At 36.6% G+C, this 17,271-nt stretch overlaps 1 protein-coding gene across 1 annotated transcript in view; it reads left to right on the forward strand.

The window, feature by feature from the left end:
* LOC105342773 (titin) overlaps positions 1-17,271 on the forward strand; it is a 243,327-nt gene that overhangs the window by 112,943 nt on the left and 113,113 nt on the right. The window contains exons 107-131 of the mRNA XM_066074713.1: positions 34-114; positions 467-554; positions 676-967; positions 1,124-1,253; positions 1,759-1,827; positions 1,939-2,010; positions 2,435-2,506; positions 2,786-2,857; positions 2,953-3,021; positions 3,131-3,519; positions 3,629-3,744; positions 3,832-3,984; positions 4,924-6,588; positions 7,144-7,289; positions 7,476-7,654; positions 7,762-7,909; positions 8,004-8,419; positions 11,897-12,175; positions 14,720-14,811; positions 15,103-15,343; positions 15,479-15,796; positions 15,892-16,011; positions 16,145-16,324; positions 16,672-16,704; positions 17,014-17,111. Coding sequence (XP_065930785.1) covers positions 34-114; positions 467-554; positions 676-967; positions 1,124-1,253; positions 1,759-1,827; positions 1,939-2,010; positions 2,435-2,506; positions 2,786-2,857; positions 2,953-3,021; positions 3,131-3,519; positions 3,629-3,744; positions 3,832-3,984; positions 4,924-6,588; positions 7,144-7,289; positions 7,476-7,654; positions 7,762-7,909; positions 8,004-8,419; positions 11,897-12,175; positions 14,720-14,811; positions 15,103-15,343; positions 15,479-15,796; positions 15,892-16,011; positions 16,145-16,324; positions 16,672-16,704; positions 17,014-17,111 — 5,518 coding nt within the window. The remainder of the gene's footprint in view (positions 1-33; positions 115-466; positions 555-675; positions 968-1,123; positions 1,254-1,758; positions 1,828-1,938; positions 2,011-2,434; positions 2,507-2,785; positions 2,858-2,952; positions 3,022-3,130; positions 3,520-3,628; positions 3,745-3,831; positions 3,985-4,923; positions 6,589-7,143; positions 7,290-7,475; positions 7,655-7,761; positions 7,910-8,003; positions 8,420-11,896; positions 12,176-14,719; positions 14,812-15,102; positions 15,344-15,478; positions 15,797-15,891; positions 16,012-16,144; positions 16,325-16,671; positions 16,705-17,013; positions 17,112-17,271) is intronic.

Here is a 17,271-nt window from a genome sequence, read left to right on the forward strand (position 1 = left end):
TGCATGATCTTCTTTCCTTGCTGTTGTGAACAGGAGGACTAAGGTTGGCATAAAGTATCAGCCTGAACAGAAGGACTTTAGAACTATGTTAAAAACAACCTCAACTAAGTCCAAGTAAGTCATGGGAAAATGCTCCACTGTTTTAATCCAGAAATTTATGCTCACATATTCACTTGACAGTACATTGTAATAAAATCAAAATAATTGTGACAATGAACATTATTTTAAAAACAAATTTGTAAATGTATTAAAAGATAATGCAGGTGGTATACAGCATTTTAAGAATAAAAATGTGAAATATTATTACATCGTACAACAAATCTGAAGGAGAAAATGTTTAGTGCATTACTGCTATTTTCTGTGCATGGAAGTTGTTCCTTGCATGATCAGTTTGAAGCATGCTTTTCCAAACCAGTCAGAACCATGATACTCAGTGGTGTTGATTTGTCAAATTCTGTGTCAACAGGAAATTCTCACAAGATGTTACTGAGGAGGAAACCACAGAAGAGATTGTGACAACTGAACAGGTGGACTTCAGAGAGGTTCTGAAAAAGGTGAGAAATGAAATAACACAATGTTAATATATTAAAACAAAGCAATAGAATGTTTCAATGTTTTGGTTGACCAAATTGATGTAAAACTGGCTTTTACAATGTTCCATATTTCTGTATCCAGACTGTTACTTCCCCACAATTTGTGGTCACCATTGAGGATCTCACATCTGAGGAAGGTGGTGAGGCCAAATTTACGGTCAAGGTCAAAGGTGAACCTACCCCAGAGGTCATGTGGTTCCATGAAAATGAGCCAATCAAAGATGACGACATATACAAGATCATGGCTGGTGAGCAGGGTGAGGTTATCCTTCACCTGCCTGAGGTTTTCCCTGAGGATGCCGGTGTGTACACGGTGAAGGCTGTGAACGAGGCAGGCGAGGTTTCCTGTTCAGCTGTCCTCACTGTGCTTCAAGGTCAGTGGTCCTCAAAAATAATCTGAGGTTTTCTTTCATCTACAGTTGTTCATATTCCTACAAAAGTATCAGAATGTTTAAGAAATAAGACTCAGTTGATTTAATGTAAAACAATACAAATGAATCAGAAAATAAAATTTGGAATTTATTATACAGAGGAACTTGAGGGCACAGAGGAGATGAAGGAAGCCCCCAAACCAGAGGTAGCCGAAGAAACTCCAGCTAAACCATTCACCATGCCCGATGCTGAGCAGCTTGACTTCAGGGCTGTCTTAAAATCCAAAGTGTGAGTTTGAGTTTCTTAAATGAGCAATAGCTCACAGAGTTGATATGACCTATAAATTATGCGGAATATTACTGTGGTTTCATCAATTTTTGTTGAATACCAATTTTTGTGGATTTCAATTTTGAGTTGTCTCCAATGAAATTAGATGTTCATTGAAGTGCAATTTTTAAAAACGTGTTGCAATGATTGGATCATTAGCCACAAATTAACATAATCTTTGAAACTGTAATTTTCTCTACATCCATGAAAATTGATTCCCCTAAATAATAATGAAACCGCAGTACACAATGGTTCTCATACAACCAATAAAAAAGCATCAATTAAATGAACAATGCCTATTAACATCAAAATATATGATATTCAGAATACAGCATATACCATAAATTTCCCAAATGATATTCTATCAAGAATTTCCCTTTTTCCTTGTTACTATTGCTTGTACTTGTATTTGGCATGCTTTCTTCATATAAACACCTGGATGTTTTTCTTTGCATGTCACATGTAGTAAAACCAAAACAAATGAGACTTTTGAGTCAGAACAGCTGGACTTCAGAAGTGCACTAAAAACAAAAGTGTAAGTCAATCGAACACCTGGTGCAGGGACAGATCTATTCTGTAAATTTTGTTTTAAAATGTCTTGAAAGATCTTGTTGAATTCTTAATCATTGCATGTGTTCCTTAACAGGAAAACCAAAGTGAATGAACAGTTCCATTCAGAGCAGCTGGACTTTAGGGATGCTCTCAAGTCAGAGCATGTGTAAGTGCAGTTTTTGAGATAACATTTGGGGCTCACTTTTCCATACTTTATACAGAATAATTTCACCCATTTTGATTTTGCCTTAGTTTCAATTTGCTCAAAGATTATTGTAATTTAAGAGATTGAATCAACTTCTTTTCATTAGCTCCATTTTGATGTTGCCCACTGATAAGGGCTTATGTGGTGAAAAATTGCTGCTTACCGAAACAGATCATTTTATGTTAAAGTAAAACATTATCTGTCTCTACCATGAACTCTCAAATGTTTTTGCTTGAATATGAATATAATTCATATTTTTAAACATAACAATTAACATATTGCATATTTAAGATTTATATATACCCTTTTCCTATAAAACTTTATCGCCTACTAACCTGACTATTGTATAGTCATTAACGGCATGCTTGTATGTGTATTCTGACAGACAAACGAAAGTGAACCAACAGTTTGCTCATGAGCAGCTGGACTTCAGGGACGCAATTAAAACTCGCCATGTGTAAGTCAGTGATTAAAACTTACAATGAGTAAGTCAGTGACTCGTTTATAAGTCAGGTGATGGATGTAAGTGAAGTAAAGACTAGTCTAAGAATTCATATATATCAATGATTTACAAGATAGCAGGCTCCTCATCTGCTGTTGTTTTGTTTATTGATTTGTTAGAGATGTTAAAGGAGTTAGTATCTTACATAATGATTAACAACCAGCCCTCACAAATCCTCATTGACCCAGAGATAACAGAATTTTCAGCATGTTGTGTGTTTTGCATGTCTTTCAGTGAGACCAAGGTGAACCAACAATTTCATTATGAACAGCTAGATTTTAGAGAGGTCCTAAAACAAGACACAGTGTGAGTACAATGTACTATAAAATTAAATGTCACGCATCATTGAACTAACATTTCAATTCATTCATGCATGTTATTGACTTTTTGCATGTCCACAGTGAAACCAAGGTCAACCAACAATTTCCGCATGAGCAACTGGATTTCAGATCTGTTTTGAAAACTGACCGGTAAGAAATGCATAAAGCTGTACTCTTTCTTCGGAACCAGAAGACAGATTAAATTGAAGGATAAAAAATATTATGTATACTAAGATTGTGTTGCTATCTTTTTTCATAGTGACTCAAGTGAAGAAATCACCCAAGAGGAGACTGTCATTGAGGTCCCCCACACACCAGCAGAAGAGGTACCTCAGGTGTCACAGGTCCAAGAAAAGGAACTGGTAGCACCTAAATTTGTCACCAGAATCGATGACATCAAAGCTCAGGAGGGAGAAGAGGTCAAGTTTATCGTCAAGGTAACAGGCACACCTACTCCAGAGGTCACATGGCACCATGACAATGAGGTCATCAAGGAAGACAGTGAGATCTACAAAGTGGTGCAGGGCGAGGAAGGGGAGGTCACTCTTTTGTTGACCGAAGCTTTCCCCGAGGACTCTGGTGTGTACACAGTCACTGCCTCCAACGAAGCTGGACAGGCCGAATGCACAGCAATGTTGACTATCACTGGTAAAGACTTAACTAATAATTAGATGCTGACTAGGTCTCTTTGTATAAGAGAATTGTTTTGTCTTGGTACATATATTTTGAATTCTAACATGGATCATTCTGATTTCAGAACTTGTTGAGGAGGAAGAGGAGGCTTTGGAAGAACAAGTGGAAACAATTGAAAGCAAAGAAGTTATCAAACAGGAGGCTGCAGTCAAAATACAGTCCATGTTCAGGGGATTCAAGGTGAATAGAGAAGGTTTATAGTTCTGTCTCACTTTTATTTGGTCAGATTTTACAAGTTAAACTTACATGCTCGACATATTTTCACAGGCCCGAGAAGAGGTAAAACACATAAAGGAGGCGAAGGAGCAACAGGAAGTGCCAACCTTTGAAGCTGACACGACCTTTGACATCAGTGACATCAGCACTGACACTGAGGTCACTGCCCATCTTCCTGGAGATGACCACCCACAGGATACACAGGTATGTTCATTGTTACCCGTACAAGTATATATCTGTTCTTATTATTCTCTTTTCAAAGTATATGTACAGTAGTTTTAAAATATATATTTCTCTATACATAATCTGTTATTTACAGTATTAAATCAATATAAGAATTTATAGAATACAAATTGTTTTTTATGCCAGAATTTTTAAAATTAATTTTAAATGTATTAGTGTTTCTTTCATTGAAACAAAAGTCAGATTAGAATTCAGCACTTAGAACATAGAATACCTTAGTGTAATTTACACTTACTAAACAAAACGGAATAGGCCAGAACATGTAGTGAATTACCATTATATCTGATAGTTATGTTAAGATATCAAAAGGCTTCTCTTTATATTTCTTTGGCTGTAGTTGACAAATTTAACAAAATTAAAGCTAGCATATTGCACTGAGATTTGAAGTAGCTGTTCTAATTCATTCAAATTAACATATCTTAAATTATGAAAATCAGAATTGTTATAATCTAGATGTAAACATTAAAAGAGGCTGCAAATATAAGGTGATGGCAAACTTACAACAGCTATTAATTTGAACTACTTGTAGCAAGGAGTTTAAACTTTTTACTAAATTTTTATACAAAGGCATGAATAGATTTCTTCTATTGAGCTTATTTTTGGACTGAGGAGTTATTTATTCAAACACAGTTTGAAGAGAAATTTCTAAGAGTTTAAGCTTTATGATTTTGGCATGGATGTGTTTCATTCAATCCTTTTATATAATTTTTTGTTCAATCTGCCTGCATTGCCAAGAATTCCACTTGTGTTGAAGGAAAGCAACAGACTATTTCTTCTTCTGTAGTAGATGGGTTTAATGTGGATCAACTAATCCCTGTTGCTTTCCTTCTGTGTTTATGTTTGCAGCTGTCTGCATGTTTAGCCTTAATTGTTCATTAGTGTTTGTTTACCACCTCACAGCAACATATGCATGCACAAAGCAAGGACTATGATGTAGGCACTAAGGTCTATACTTGGAGATTGGAGAGCACACCCATTGACCTGCAATCCCCTCAATATGACACTCATTTGTTTAAGGAGGAGGTCACTGTAACTGGCCCAGAAAGTGAGGATATAGGTTATCTTCCTTCTGATGAGGAAGCAGAGAGGACCAAGACTGTGGAAGATGAAACTTCCACATGGCACGTCACAGGAGAGGAGGAGGAGGAAGTCCCAGCCTTGCCCTCAACATCTGCCCCTGAACTCACCACGGACTCAACCCTGTTGTCCAGCAGGCCTGATAGAACATCAGATGACTTCACATCCATACCAAGCTCCACTGTGCCTGAGGGCACAGAGGAGACATTCACTTTTGTCACTGCTGAAGATCTGCCAGATAAAGGTGCAGAGGAAGAGTTCACTGTTCTCAGTAAGGAAGATATCCCACCTCTTCAACTGGGAATCTCATCGTCTGATGAAAAAGAAGGATCTGAGAAATCCTATCCAGATGATTTCACTAGTTCTGACGACAGTTCAGCTGAAAAACGCCTTGCCACCGATGAAGAACAGAAATTACTAAGTAAAGAAGACAAATCAGACAAAGAGAGAATTCCTCAACAGAAATTGGTAGATGAAGTGTCACCTAGATCAAAATCAGAGACATCATCCTCATCTTCAGAGGAATCGGACGTGGAAGATGGTTTTGTGAAACCATCAATGCCAGATATTGTTTCTAAAAGTTCAGAGATTCATGAAAAAGGTGTGTCAAGTGAATCTGAGGATGAAGGAAAAGTTGAAGTAGATATTACTGGTGTACCATTAACTGATAGTGATAAAGAATCACCAAAGTCTCAAAAAAGGGAGATCTCAAAATCTGATAAAGATAGACCAGAAGAACAGCTCTTGGAGGAGGAAATCATCATACCCTCAGAGGACAAGCCAGACTTTGCATTTGAAAGGTTGATTGAGGAAGGGAAAGATCAGGTGCCTATGTCAATGGTAGACAAGGTTAGTCTCTGGGATGAAGAGAGTGAGGATGATGAGAGGAAACTCCGCAGGAAGTTCTCTCCACTGGACAAGTCTGTGGATGAACAACCACAGAGTGAAATCATTGAGGAGTATGAGGAGGAGTTTACTAAACCAGATTTTGTGCAACAAGTTTCCCTGGAGGAAAGACAACAGCCAGAGGCTGACTTACCTGCAAAGAAAGGTGTTGAGGAAAGAGAAAAACCAGGACAAAAGGACCTGGTAGACCTTTCGTTTGACAAACTTTTAATGTCTCCTACTGAACAGCCAGGAGAAATGGTGTTTGAGGACACAGAACAACCTGTCTTGTATAAGCAGGAAGCTTTGGCACCTGAATTTGAGATTAGTCCCAAGGACATCTTCCATGCTGAGCGAAAACATGGTCAGTTCAGAGGTGTGCAGGATGAAGAGGAAGATTTTGAGGAAGCTAGCTTTGAAGAAGAAGAGATTGTGGAAGAAGAAGATGCTCAGGATGAATTCATGGGTAGAGATTATGTACTGGAGAACATCCCAGAGGAGGAGTCATTTGAGACATCAGAAAATGAGGGCTATCCAGGGGAGGAACAACAGCTGAGCCCAGAGCAGACACTAACAAAACCCAGCAAAGGCAAAACTACAGAGGTAGGCCATTAACATAGATGTGTAGCTTAGGCAAAATGTGAGGGTGGTTAGAGGATTGACACAGTGGGAACAAACACACACAAACAGTACTTAAATGTCAATAATCTATTGGGCATGGTGAGTATTCTACATATCTACATATTATAATGTAAAATATATATAAACCTCTTCACGGAGCTTTAGCTTATATCACTGTTTGCCGTAACCTTTGTGTATATATCGACCTTCAGCACAGGCTACCAATGACCTCCCTATGTATGTCAGGCGATATAAGTGTGTACTCGTGTGTATCCTTGAATTTCAGGTGTTTTCAGATTATATGGCATGTCCCTTACCCTATATTTGAAAACTTTTACTGTAGATAGAGGGTGGTTTGATATTTTTGTGGTGAACCCTTATGGAAAATTAATTTATGCATGATACTTAGCCAAAAATAAGTCCTGGTTTGGGGTTGAACTTTGTCCTCCTGTTTTTGTTTCTGTTCTGCAGTATATTAATGTTATGTTGTTTTTACTATGCTGAGGGATATTTTAAATTTGCATGCATGTTTCTCAGGATGTTGAGGCTTCCCTGACCTTGAAGGAAGGTGACCTTGAGATGCCATCCTTCCTGCGGGAACTCTCGGATCAAGAAGTGACAGAGGATGACACCGTGACTTTCATTGTACAAGTCAGCGGCACGCCATTCCCAGAAATTACCTGGTTAGAATCTCATCAATATTTTATATCTATATTCTTGTAAACAATAGTCATTTTGCATTAAAGAGGGCCAAATTTTAATGAAATATACATGTAGTTACAAAAAGAAATAATAGTTCCAGGTAAATAAAATGGAAATCCAGTCTTGACATGTTTATCTATAAGTGATGCATTTTTTCTTGAAAACAGGTTCAAAGATGGTGTTGAGATAGAATCAGATGACCATTTCATCACAGAAGTTCGAGGAAACTTTGCCTCACTCATCATCAAAGATGTTGTCATTGATGACGATGCCGAGTATGTAGTGAAGGCCAACAATGAAGCAGGCACCGTCACCAGCAAAGGGGAGCTCTTTGTTAATCCATCTGGTAAGTGGATCAATGAATGTAAAGTATGTCAAAAATTTTCACCAAGATTCAGGTCTGAAATGCTTCATGTTAAACTTACTAAAAAAAAATTGCCATCTTCTTTAAAGGTGAGGCCCCATCCATCATATCAAGAATTGAGGACATTGAAGTGGAACCAAGTGCTTCAATTGTACTTGAGTGTCAGGTCAGGGGTCATCCCAAACCAAAGGTCACCTGGTTGAAGGATGGAGAGGAAGTCTCAGGCCCTCGCTATAGGTAAAACCAATGTACAGAGAAAGTGAAGGATTCTTCAAACTTTTTTCCTACTTTGATAGTCTAAAGAACTTTTTTATAATACATTGTTTTGCAGGGTTGACTTTGTGGATGACATTGTATCCTTGGAGATAGCTGAGGCAGAAATGGAGGACGAAGGAGAATACACACTGAGTCTGACCAACGACAAGGGAGTGGCCTCCTGCTCCTCGATGGTCATGGTACAACTGGACAAGCCCGTGATCATGCACCCACTGACCAATGTGACTGTGTCCGTCGCCGATACAGCCCGACTGGAGTGTGAGGTCATCGGTAAACCCACCCCAGACATTGTGTGGCTGGCCAACCAAACTGTGATTCAGGAGAGTCCCAAATACCACATGAGTTACGACGGAACAACTGCTGTACTGGAAATTCAAGACACTGGCTTTAACGATGCTGAAGTAACATACACTTGCCGAGCCCAGAACCTGGCTGGGGAGAGCGAGACGACGGCTCAGATCGAACTACAAGGTATTTTATAATAACCGGGTGTTACATGTAGTGGACCAACTAGCGTGGCAATCTGATTCATCATGTGATCTCTCTGAAACATGGCTTTTGATGTAGGGGGTGAAACACATTATTTACATACCAGTGATATATACCAGTTGCAATTCAATCATTTTTTTTATCTTAAAAAATCACATATCATTTGAAATGTATAATAGGAATTAACAGTAAATCATTGAATCAAACTGTGTTTCACATCCATATTTGCAATAAATTGCCATTGTCTGCTAAAAATCCTGCATGATTTTTCTGTCTGTCCTTTTGTGATATATATATGCGGATTTTTGATATGCTTTTTGACTGAGTGGTCTCCATTTGTTTACGAATTGCTTCAGTCATCAAAGAAAGACAACTCTTGATGTGCATTGAAATTTTGTATTGTTGAAGGATCCTGCAAGTTGAAAATTGTTGTTGCAAATGTTGAACAAGAATCTTTTTTTTCTGTTTAATAGATGTATTCTGCATGCTATATTTATTTGCTTACATTGTACCAGGTCATATTTGATATTAACAATCAACTTTTTAGAAATTTTTATTTTATTTTGTTTTTTCATTTATCATCATTGATCGAAATATTATTTTATTATATTTTTCTTCATTTATCATCACTGATCCAAATATTGCACTGTAATCAAGTTGAACTAACTGTCATTTAACCATAATTAAACATAGTACGACATAGCCACACAATTTGATGACATAGTAGTCGTTAATATACATTAAGATTTTGAGAGACAGAATTTATAGAGATATACTACGTACTGCATAATGTCTTGTATTTCATTTTTCTATTGATATATAAACTGACATTCCAATATTTAACTTTTGAAGACATTCCATTAAAAAATTATAATCCTCATGAAACTTAAAAATTTTGTTTAATACCCATTCAACTGCATAGATTATCAGTCATGCATGACAAGTTCAAGATTTTCTCAGATTTCATCGATGTGTACTGCTTGAATGAATGCCCTGTGAACAAAAAATAACTGGAGTCCTCATCATTTACTTTCTCCAGTGGTAGATCACTTACATTTTTACAATGTGATCTATTTTATGGACAAAAGATGAACATGCATGCATACAGTGACATTGTTTGTTCCCTTTGATGCAGTCTCTCTACCTCTGTTGTTTGATGAAGCTGTTAGTGAATGTCTCTTGATGTGTTTGCATGAAAAGAAATGTCATCTCGTATACAGCTATTGACAATAAAGAATTCTGAATGTCTGTGTAGTGCATGTTAGTTATTTTTTCTCAGACATTGGATCACAGTGACCCTCCCTAAATGTCTGAGTAACACCTGCTGGGGAATAGAAGTCCTGAAGCCCTATTTAGTGTCACAATAAAAAAATTAATATAGAATAGAAAAAATATAGATATTAATAACAATTCAGATAAAAAAAAAATGGTCTCCTTTGAAAGATGGAGTTTCACAAAATTTTGGCTTTATTGAAACAAATTCAATTACCCCTTTCAAAAATATGTATGCTTTTGGGTCTTTTTATACATGAATTAAAAAAGCCATATATTCTACTCTTTGGGCTTTATCAATCCTGAGCCCTATTATTTCCTTTGATATCAAACACTCATTGTCAAGGTGCAGCAGTTACATTGTTTTGGGGTCAAAGGTCAGGGTCACCCCTGTGATTTTCCAGGTGATCTATATTACCTGAAGATACCTTGTTTGCTGACAGGATTAATTCTCTTCTTATCAGACTGGGCCCATCCATTGTATTCCCATTTCCTGCTCGGGGCAATTTTATAAAGTGAAATTTTGAGAAACCATAAAAAATCAATTTCAAGCTTACTACATTGTGTATCAAATGAAAGAAAGCTTTTCATGGCTGCATTTGCAAACACAATGCAGGGTCTGCTCACCTTGGTGGTGACTAAATCATTACACCTTGCCACAATGTGTATTTACCAGGTACTCTATACAGTATGTGGTGTATTTGGACCATGAATCATGAAAAGGGGGGACCCTACTTCTAAAAATATTGTGAGGCTCTGGAGGAGTGGGCCTTTTGACATTGAGGCTCTGGTAGAGGGGGAGCTTTCAGATGAAAGCTAATAACCTGGATTTTATCTTTATTTACTCAAGCACAAAATGTTTTCCTTAGGATATGCAAATGAGCCTCTAATTTCAAATTGCTGATAATTCTTGCAGTCACAAATGCATCACGTAAATTGTGAAGTCATTTGTATGTGTCACCCTCTAGAGCCTCCCAAAAAACTCGCCCACTAGAAAGTAAATGGCTAATAGATTGAGTGAAGAGATTAAGACAATTGTTGTATAGAGATATAGCTTCACTCTATATGAATGTCAACCCCATAAAGATCATAATCCGGAGATTTAAACAATGTCAGGGTGTCCAAGACTTACCAGTGATGTCATAACAATGGAAACAGCTGATAGTGGATTAGCCAGATAGAGGAATGTAGACAGCTTTAACATAATGAATGAGTGACCAAGAATAAAAGTTACAACTCTGTAAGCTTACTTTGTGTAAACAATAAAAAAAAAAGATCAAAGGTGATCAGATAGGAAGAGAATTTAGCAAATACACAAATAGGAACAATTGTTTGGAGTCTTTTAATTTAACATATCAATTAACGAGCTGTTCGTGTTTGTTTTGTATGTATAATAAAGCTTCTTTGTACTGAGACATTTCATGCTTTCTGAGCCCCTATGGCTGTTGTGAGGCTCTAGATGGTAAAATGCATGGATTTATGATTTATGAAATTGGTGTTTGTTTCTTTTACCTGTATTGATGTGGTTTTTGGAGTAAACCTTTTTTTTCACTTCATTGTTCTTGTAAACACATTCCTCCCACTCAGAATCTTGATGCACATATGTGTTGGAACTCTTTCCTTTCCTTAAGTTTTTTTACTACTCTATGCATGCAAGGAAGGCAATACTAGACTAATGCATTAGGTATTTAGGTTTGACCGAGTTATCTTTTCCTTGATTCAGTTGATGTGTTTGCTGTGTGAGCGTTTATTCCTTCATTACAATTGTATTTTTTTAAACTTGCATGAAAACATTTTTAAATTTGTAAGCATGCATAACATTTATCTGTTAAAACAAATTGTTGTTCTTGTGTATTTGATATGAAAAATGAATGTAGTATTTTTAATTGTTTTGTTTTAATTTGTGTGTAATTATGAACATAAATTTTAAATTAAATAGAGGAAAAAAATAGGCTGTACCTGCTGTCCCTATTTCATTTTGAAATAAAATATTGTTTAAACTTAAAATTTACATTGATTATTGTTACCATAATTTTAAACATTGATAACTCTTAATTTTGAACATCAAGTTTTTATATTTTTTAAACTAAATTCATGAAATAACATAAAAAATTGAATAAATTTTATAGAATGCTTGATATGTTTAAAATCAAACAGTTCAGCACCCTCTTTTTCCCGATTTTGTAGCCCCACCCAGCATAATCAGCTTCCCTGAGAAGATCACAATCTTGGAGGGTGAGGAAGTGTCCATTGTGTGTAAGGTAGAGGGTGTGCCCCGCCCCACCCTCTCCTGGACCAAAGAGGACAAAGAAGTGGTGCCTGATCAGCGCCACCTGCTGGAGGTCCTTGATGACACAGTGATCCTCAAAATCCCACAATGCAGTGTTGACGATGAGGCCACCTATGTCCTAAAGGTTGAGAACCCAGCTGGTAGCGACACAGTAGCCATCCCACTCAAAGTCGAGGGTAGGTGTCTTTTACTTCAAAGATTTTACAGTCATGCCTATTGGTTATTCAATATGAAAGAAGGCCCGTTTGATGATTCATTCATTTTTAATTTGCAATATACCAATTCAAGTGTTGTAGACTGCAAATATTAGAGTGAATTTGTGTTATTTCAGATGAATTTAGCCTCTTTTCCAACAGTCTTGTTTGGAGTAAGTTTTTATTGAGCAGATACTAGCAGTTGCTGTTTTCTTATTCAAATACTCACAGTAAATAACACACAATTCACACAGTGACACACTGTAATCAAGAAATGTCTCAAGTTTGCATTGTCACTCATTTAAAAAGTTTCCCAAGTGCACTCTAAATACTGCCACATTGAAAAACGTCATTAGCATATAATTAATCAAAGGTAAGAACAAGTTTAATAAGACGGCAGTATATTTATTTAAGATGACGGCTCTCTATACTAAATAATGGTACTATTAGTGGAAGCTATTTTAAATGTATGGAATTTTAAATTCTGAAATAGAAGCCGGTACACTTTTACAAGTAGAATGAATGTTCTTCAAAGGGAATTCTTCTGCTGTCTTTGTTTTAACATGAAATGAAAACCTCAGTGACAATGACATTTTAAACAGAACATTAATGTTTTTAAAAAAGTGTCTACAAATCTATGCATATATTAAGGACCATTGGAAGATAAACTGGAATTGTTATCAATGGAGTCAATGTTGAAACAAGTAGCTGGTCCTGTGGAGATGCCTGGGAGGGCCGATATAGATTAGGCTATAGCTCCCTGGATTATCAGTCATGTTTGTGAGATAATCAACAGAAGCATATTGTTTCTTATGTCATGAGGATACCTGCAAACTTTAAAATCAACCCTTGCTGGGAGAATTTGAAGTTGCCCACTGAGAGAAAAGCTTACTGATTTAGAGTCTTAAAAACAAGGAATTATTTAGAATTCCACTCACATATAGCATGGAGAAGCAATGGAATGATTAGCAGAATTGAGACTTTGCTGAAGGAAATTGACAGCTATCTGTTTTAAGTGAATGTAAACAATAGATTTGTTTTGGTTGAGAATTTGCCAAAGAGAAGTGGAAGAAGTTACAACCTTCCCGAACCAAAGGTTATCTTGGGAGAGATTTACACACCCTATGTTCATCTATCGGGATGTATTTTAATGTTTGTTTAATATAGCTTTGGATATGTAGCAGCTTGACTTCGATCTTTTTGAAGGACTTAAAAATGCATCCTGTAATTTATTCAGATGAAGAATTTTAAACGTATTGTTAAAGGCTGTTTAAGCTGTAGCAGGAATTTTTAAAATCCATTTTTTTCTACGTTTGTTGCAGATTTTCAGACTTCTCTAATGTCAGTGTTGACTTTGAATTAGTTATCTTGTTGACAGTAAACTTTGTGATCAGGAATCTATCGGTCCATGTGAAATGATTTTCTGGATCGTCCACATTGATTATGTCAGTCCGATTACCAGCAATAATTCATGTGGTTCACGTTTTACCTGAGGATTCAAGGTCATTGACCTCCTGTACTTTACCATAATGATGCACATGGATGTGAAGTGAAATCCGAACTAATTGTAAATTTGTTGGAACACCCCCACCAACCCTAACAAGATCTTGCATTTGGCACTGCGGTGTTTAATGGGCTGGATTGAGTTTTGATCAATAAAATCAAACAAAATGACAATACTGGGAGAAGCGTACATTCTTATTGTTAGCAGCTTGAAAATTGAGGATTTAGTTTTGGAATACATTCGATATGGTATGGTATATTTTGGCCCTGGTAGCTAGTCAGAATTACTGATTTATTTTTTTCTACCTCAGGCAAGGTGCAAAACATAATTTTTATGCAATGAAATTTTTTTGTAATATTTTTTACAAACTCCCTAGACACTGAAGCTGCTGGTGTTTGATGGACTCTGTAGATCTACGAATTTCATGTTTCATTGCTTGCCAGCATGGAATCTGATCAGCAGAAATTAGTCCGAACATGTGATAGAGATCTCCCGTGTGCTTCTTCCTAATCTCCACTTCTCACCTCATCAAGTTCATTAGGAAGAGTTTAGATATCTATCAACTCAAGTAATTAAAATCATCCCCCTTCACAATAAGCAGGGAGGTTCAGTGAAAGCTTGCTAACCACAGGACTAATACCTTAAACCCTCAGAGCCAAGGGCTGTACCTGATTCTGCATAGCAACTGAAACTGTTTTCAGAAATTATATTGTGTTTAATTTAAAGATATATGTTTGACGTAAGAGTTACTCAAATACAGATTCATAGATTACAAGTTGAGTCCTGAATACCAATGATAAGATTACCTGTAGAATGTGCAGGAGATTATTGCACTTCACAGGTGAAATACATAAGTATTTGTACTCGGAGGGTCTAAGATGAGCCCTTGGTTTTATTTAAACTGACACTGATAATTTTCTCCTGACATTTAAACCGCCTCCTGCAAAGAGCACATCAACAAGGTGAATAAATTTAGGAAATATGAGTTAAAATTTAATTGAGATATATTTTGAATTCTTTAGGATCAGAAAAAGTTGTCAAAACAGAAGACAGTGCTGTCATCACACCAGAAGGACAGGCTCCCGAATTTGTTCTCCGCATCAAGACCGAGAAGGTAGGGGAGAATTCAGTTGTTGAAAAACTCATGTAAATGTATTGTATTAACTATTTTGAGTGTTTGATATATTTGGCTTAAACTGGTATTTCAACAAATAAGTAATATATGAATTTCCTTTAGCTGACATTTTTATACAGATGTAATCACGACATTTTGCCATGTACTTGAATTAGCAAATCCGAGTTCAGCCAAAAATGCTAAGAATACATAGCCAAATGTTACAGAGTTTGTTTTCATTTTTGCAGAGAGTGGAAGTTATTATATATTTGCTATTTTTACTCCTTTGAGGTTGAGGAAGGAGATCTAGCTGACTTCACCTGTGAGGTGGTGGGAACCCCCAAACCTCATCTGAACTGGATCTACAATGGCCGCCAGCTGGTGGATGATGGGAAATATGTCATCTTTGAAGAGGAAGGTGTCAACCATCTACAGATCTATGACATCACCCCAGAGGATGCCGGAGAATACCTGGTACAGGCAGAGAATGACCACGGCAAGGTCAGCTGTACAGCCGATCTCCAGGTGGAAGGTGAGAAAACTAAAACACACAACAACTTATTCATAAAATCTTGTGCAAATTTTAGAAAATTGTTGAATTAAATAGAATTAATCATTGATATTATATTCATTCAGTCACTAAATTTTTTCTGTTTTCTTCTTATAGCTTTGCCTGTCCATGAAGAGGTTACAGAGCTGGAGGCTCCTAAGTTTGTAGTGGATATCCAGACCTTGGAAGCCAGTATCCATGACAAAGCTAAATTCACCTGTAAAGCCACTGGAAAACCCACCCCAGAAATCCTCTGGTACAAAAACGACAAGGAGATTTCCAAAACCGACAACAGGTTCACCATTCAATTTGAGGACAAGGGCGAATCGTCCCTACTTATTGTGGATGTCCTACCAGAGCATGATGGGACGTACATGGCCGAGGCTAAGAACCCAGCAGGCACTGCTAGATGTAAAGCTGAACTTTTTGTAGAAGGTGGGTCTCACATTAACACCAAATATTTTTAAGAGGAAAATTTCATTTAATTTCTTAAGTCATGAAAAAATATAACATTTATGAATGGATTTCAGAACCCAAAGAAGACAAACCATCCGTTCCAGAATTTATCAAAGTTCCAGAGAAGGTTGTTGCCAGGGAAAAAGACCTCGCACAGTTCATTGTCAAGGCCTTTGGCACTCCTAAGCCATCGGGTCAGTGAACTTAAAGTGTTCTGTAAAAAAACTGTGATTTCAATATTTTTTGATTGATGTTACCAATATGATAATATTTTTTGATATGATTATACAATATGATTAAATTTAATATTGTTTTAATTTTCAACAGTTGAATGGAAGAAGGACAATGTTGTCCTAGACGACCTTGAACTTTACCACTTTGAGAAGTACGAGGACACCTATTGTTTTGAGATCAAGTCAGTAGAGACAGAAGATGCCGGGGTATATACATGTGTTGCCAGAAACTCGGAAGGGGAGGCAACCTGTGACATTCCACTGGTTGTCAATGGTGAGTATATTATTGTGTAGTCTTCTAGTTTATGCGTGGAGTTTTTGTCAGAAATAACATTATCATCAAATAATCATATATACATTTATTATTTTTGCTGTGTTGCCTAACATCAAAATATAGATCCATTATTTTTCTACTTTTTCATTCATTTTATCCTTAAGATACTATATTCTGTGGTTTCCTGTCTGGCTATAAGTTTCGATTTTATTCTTTTCTTAGAGTTATGGTTTTGAGTTTCATTTCTGGTCTTATTTTGAATAAAATATTTGCAAAGTACAATTTATTCATTTAATATTATAGTCTCATTTCCCATTGTGCATAGTTTTTTACATGACATTTTGCAGATTTAATTCATAACTACAGTTATTATCCTGACAGTAAGTTTTGCCCATAACATACTATTGCCAGAAAAATTCTAACAGACCAGGCAGCTTCATTAACCCATTATCTCATATAAATGGTTAACTTAGCTTGGGGCTTGGGCTTGGGAGTCAATATCACTTATTTCTGGGCATCCTGAGTACAGATACTATGTATTGACTGTGTATACTGATTGTATTATGCTTGTATACACTGATGGTGTACAGGTCATGTTTTGACTGTATATTTATTATATGGTGCATATTGTATACACAACAACTGTGGACGGACCATGTGCTAACTGTGTACTAATTGTATGTTGACAGAGATCAGAAGAGACCAGCGACTCTCTGAGTCCCCCCTGGTCCTCAGACACCAAGACTCATCCCAGGCTCCAGAATTCACCGAGGTCTTTGAGGCCTGTGTAAGTAATTTATCTAGTCATTCCCACTGAAAACCAGTCAAATTTTAAAAAATTTCATGTTTAGTGTTTCTTCTCTTGACTATAATAATACATTGTCATCAGAGATTTCTGTAATAGAATTTTACAATGAACAGAACACTGTAATGATTTTATTTCCAGT

Source organism: Magallana gigas, chromosome 2 (assembly GCF_963853765.1).
Source record: "Magallana gigas chromosome 2, xbMagGiga1.1, whole genome shotgun sequence".
In the NCBI taxonomy this organism is placed as follows: Eukaryota; Metazoa; Mollusca; class Bivalvia; order Ostreida; family Ostreidae; genus Magallana; species Magallana gigas.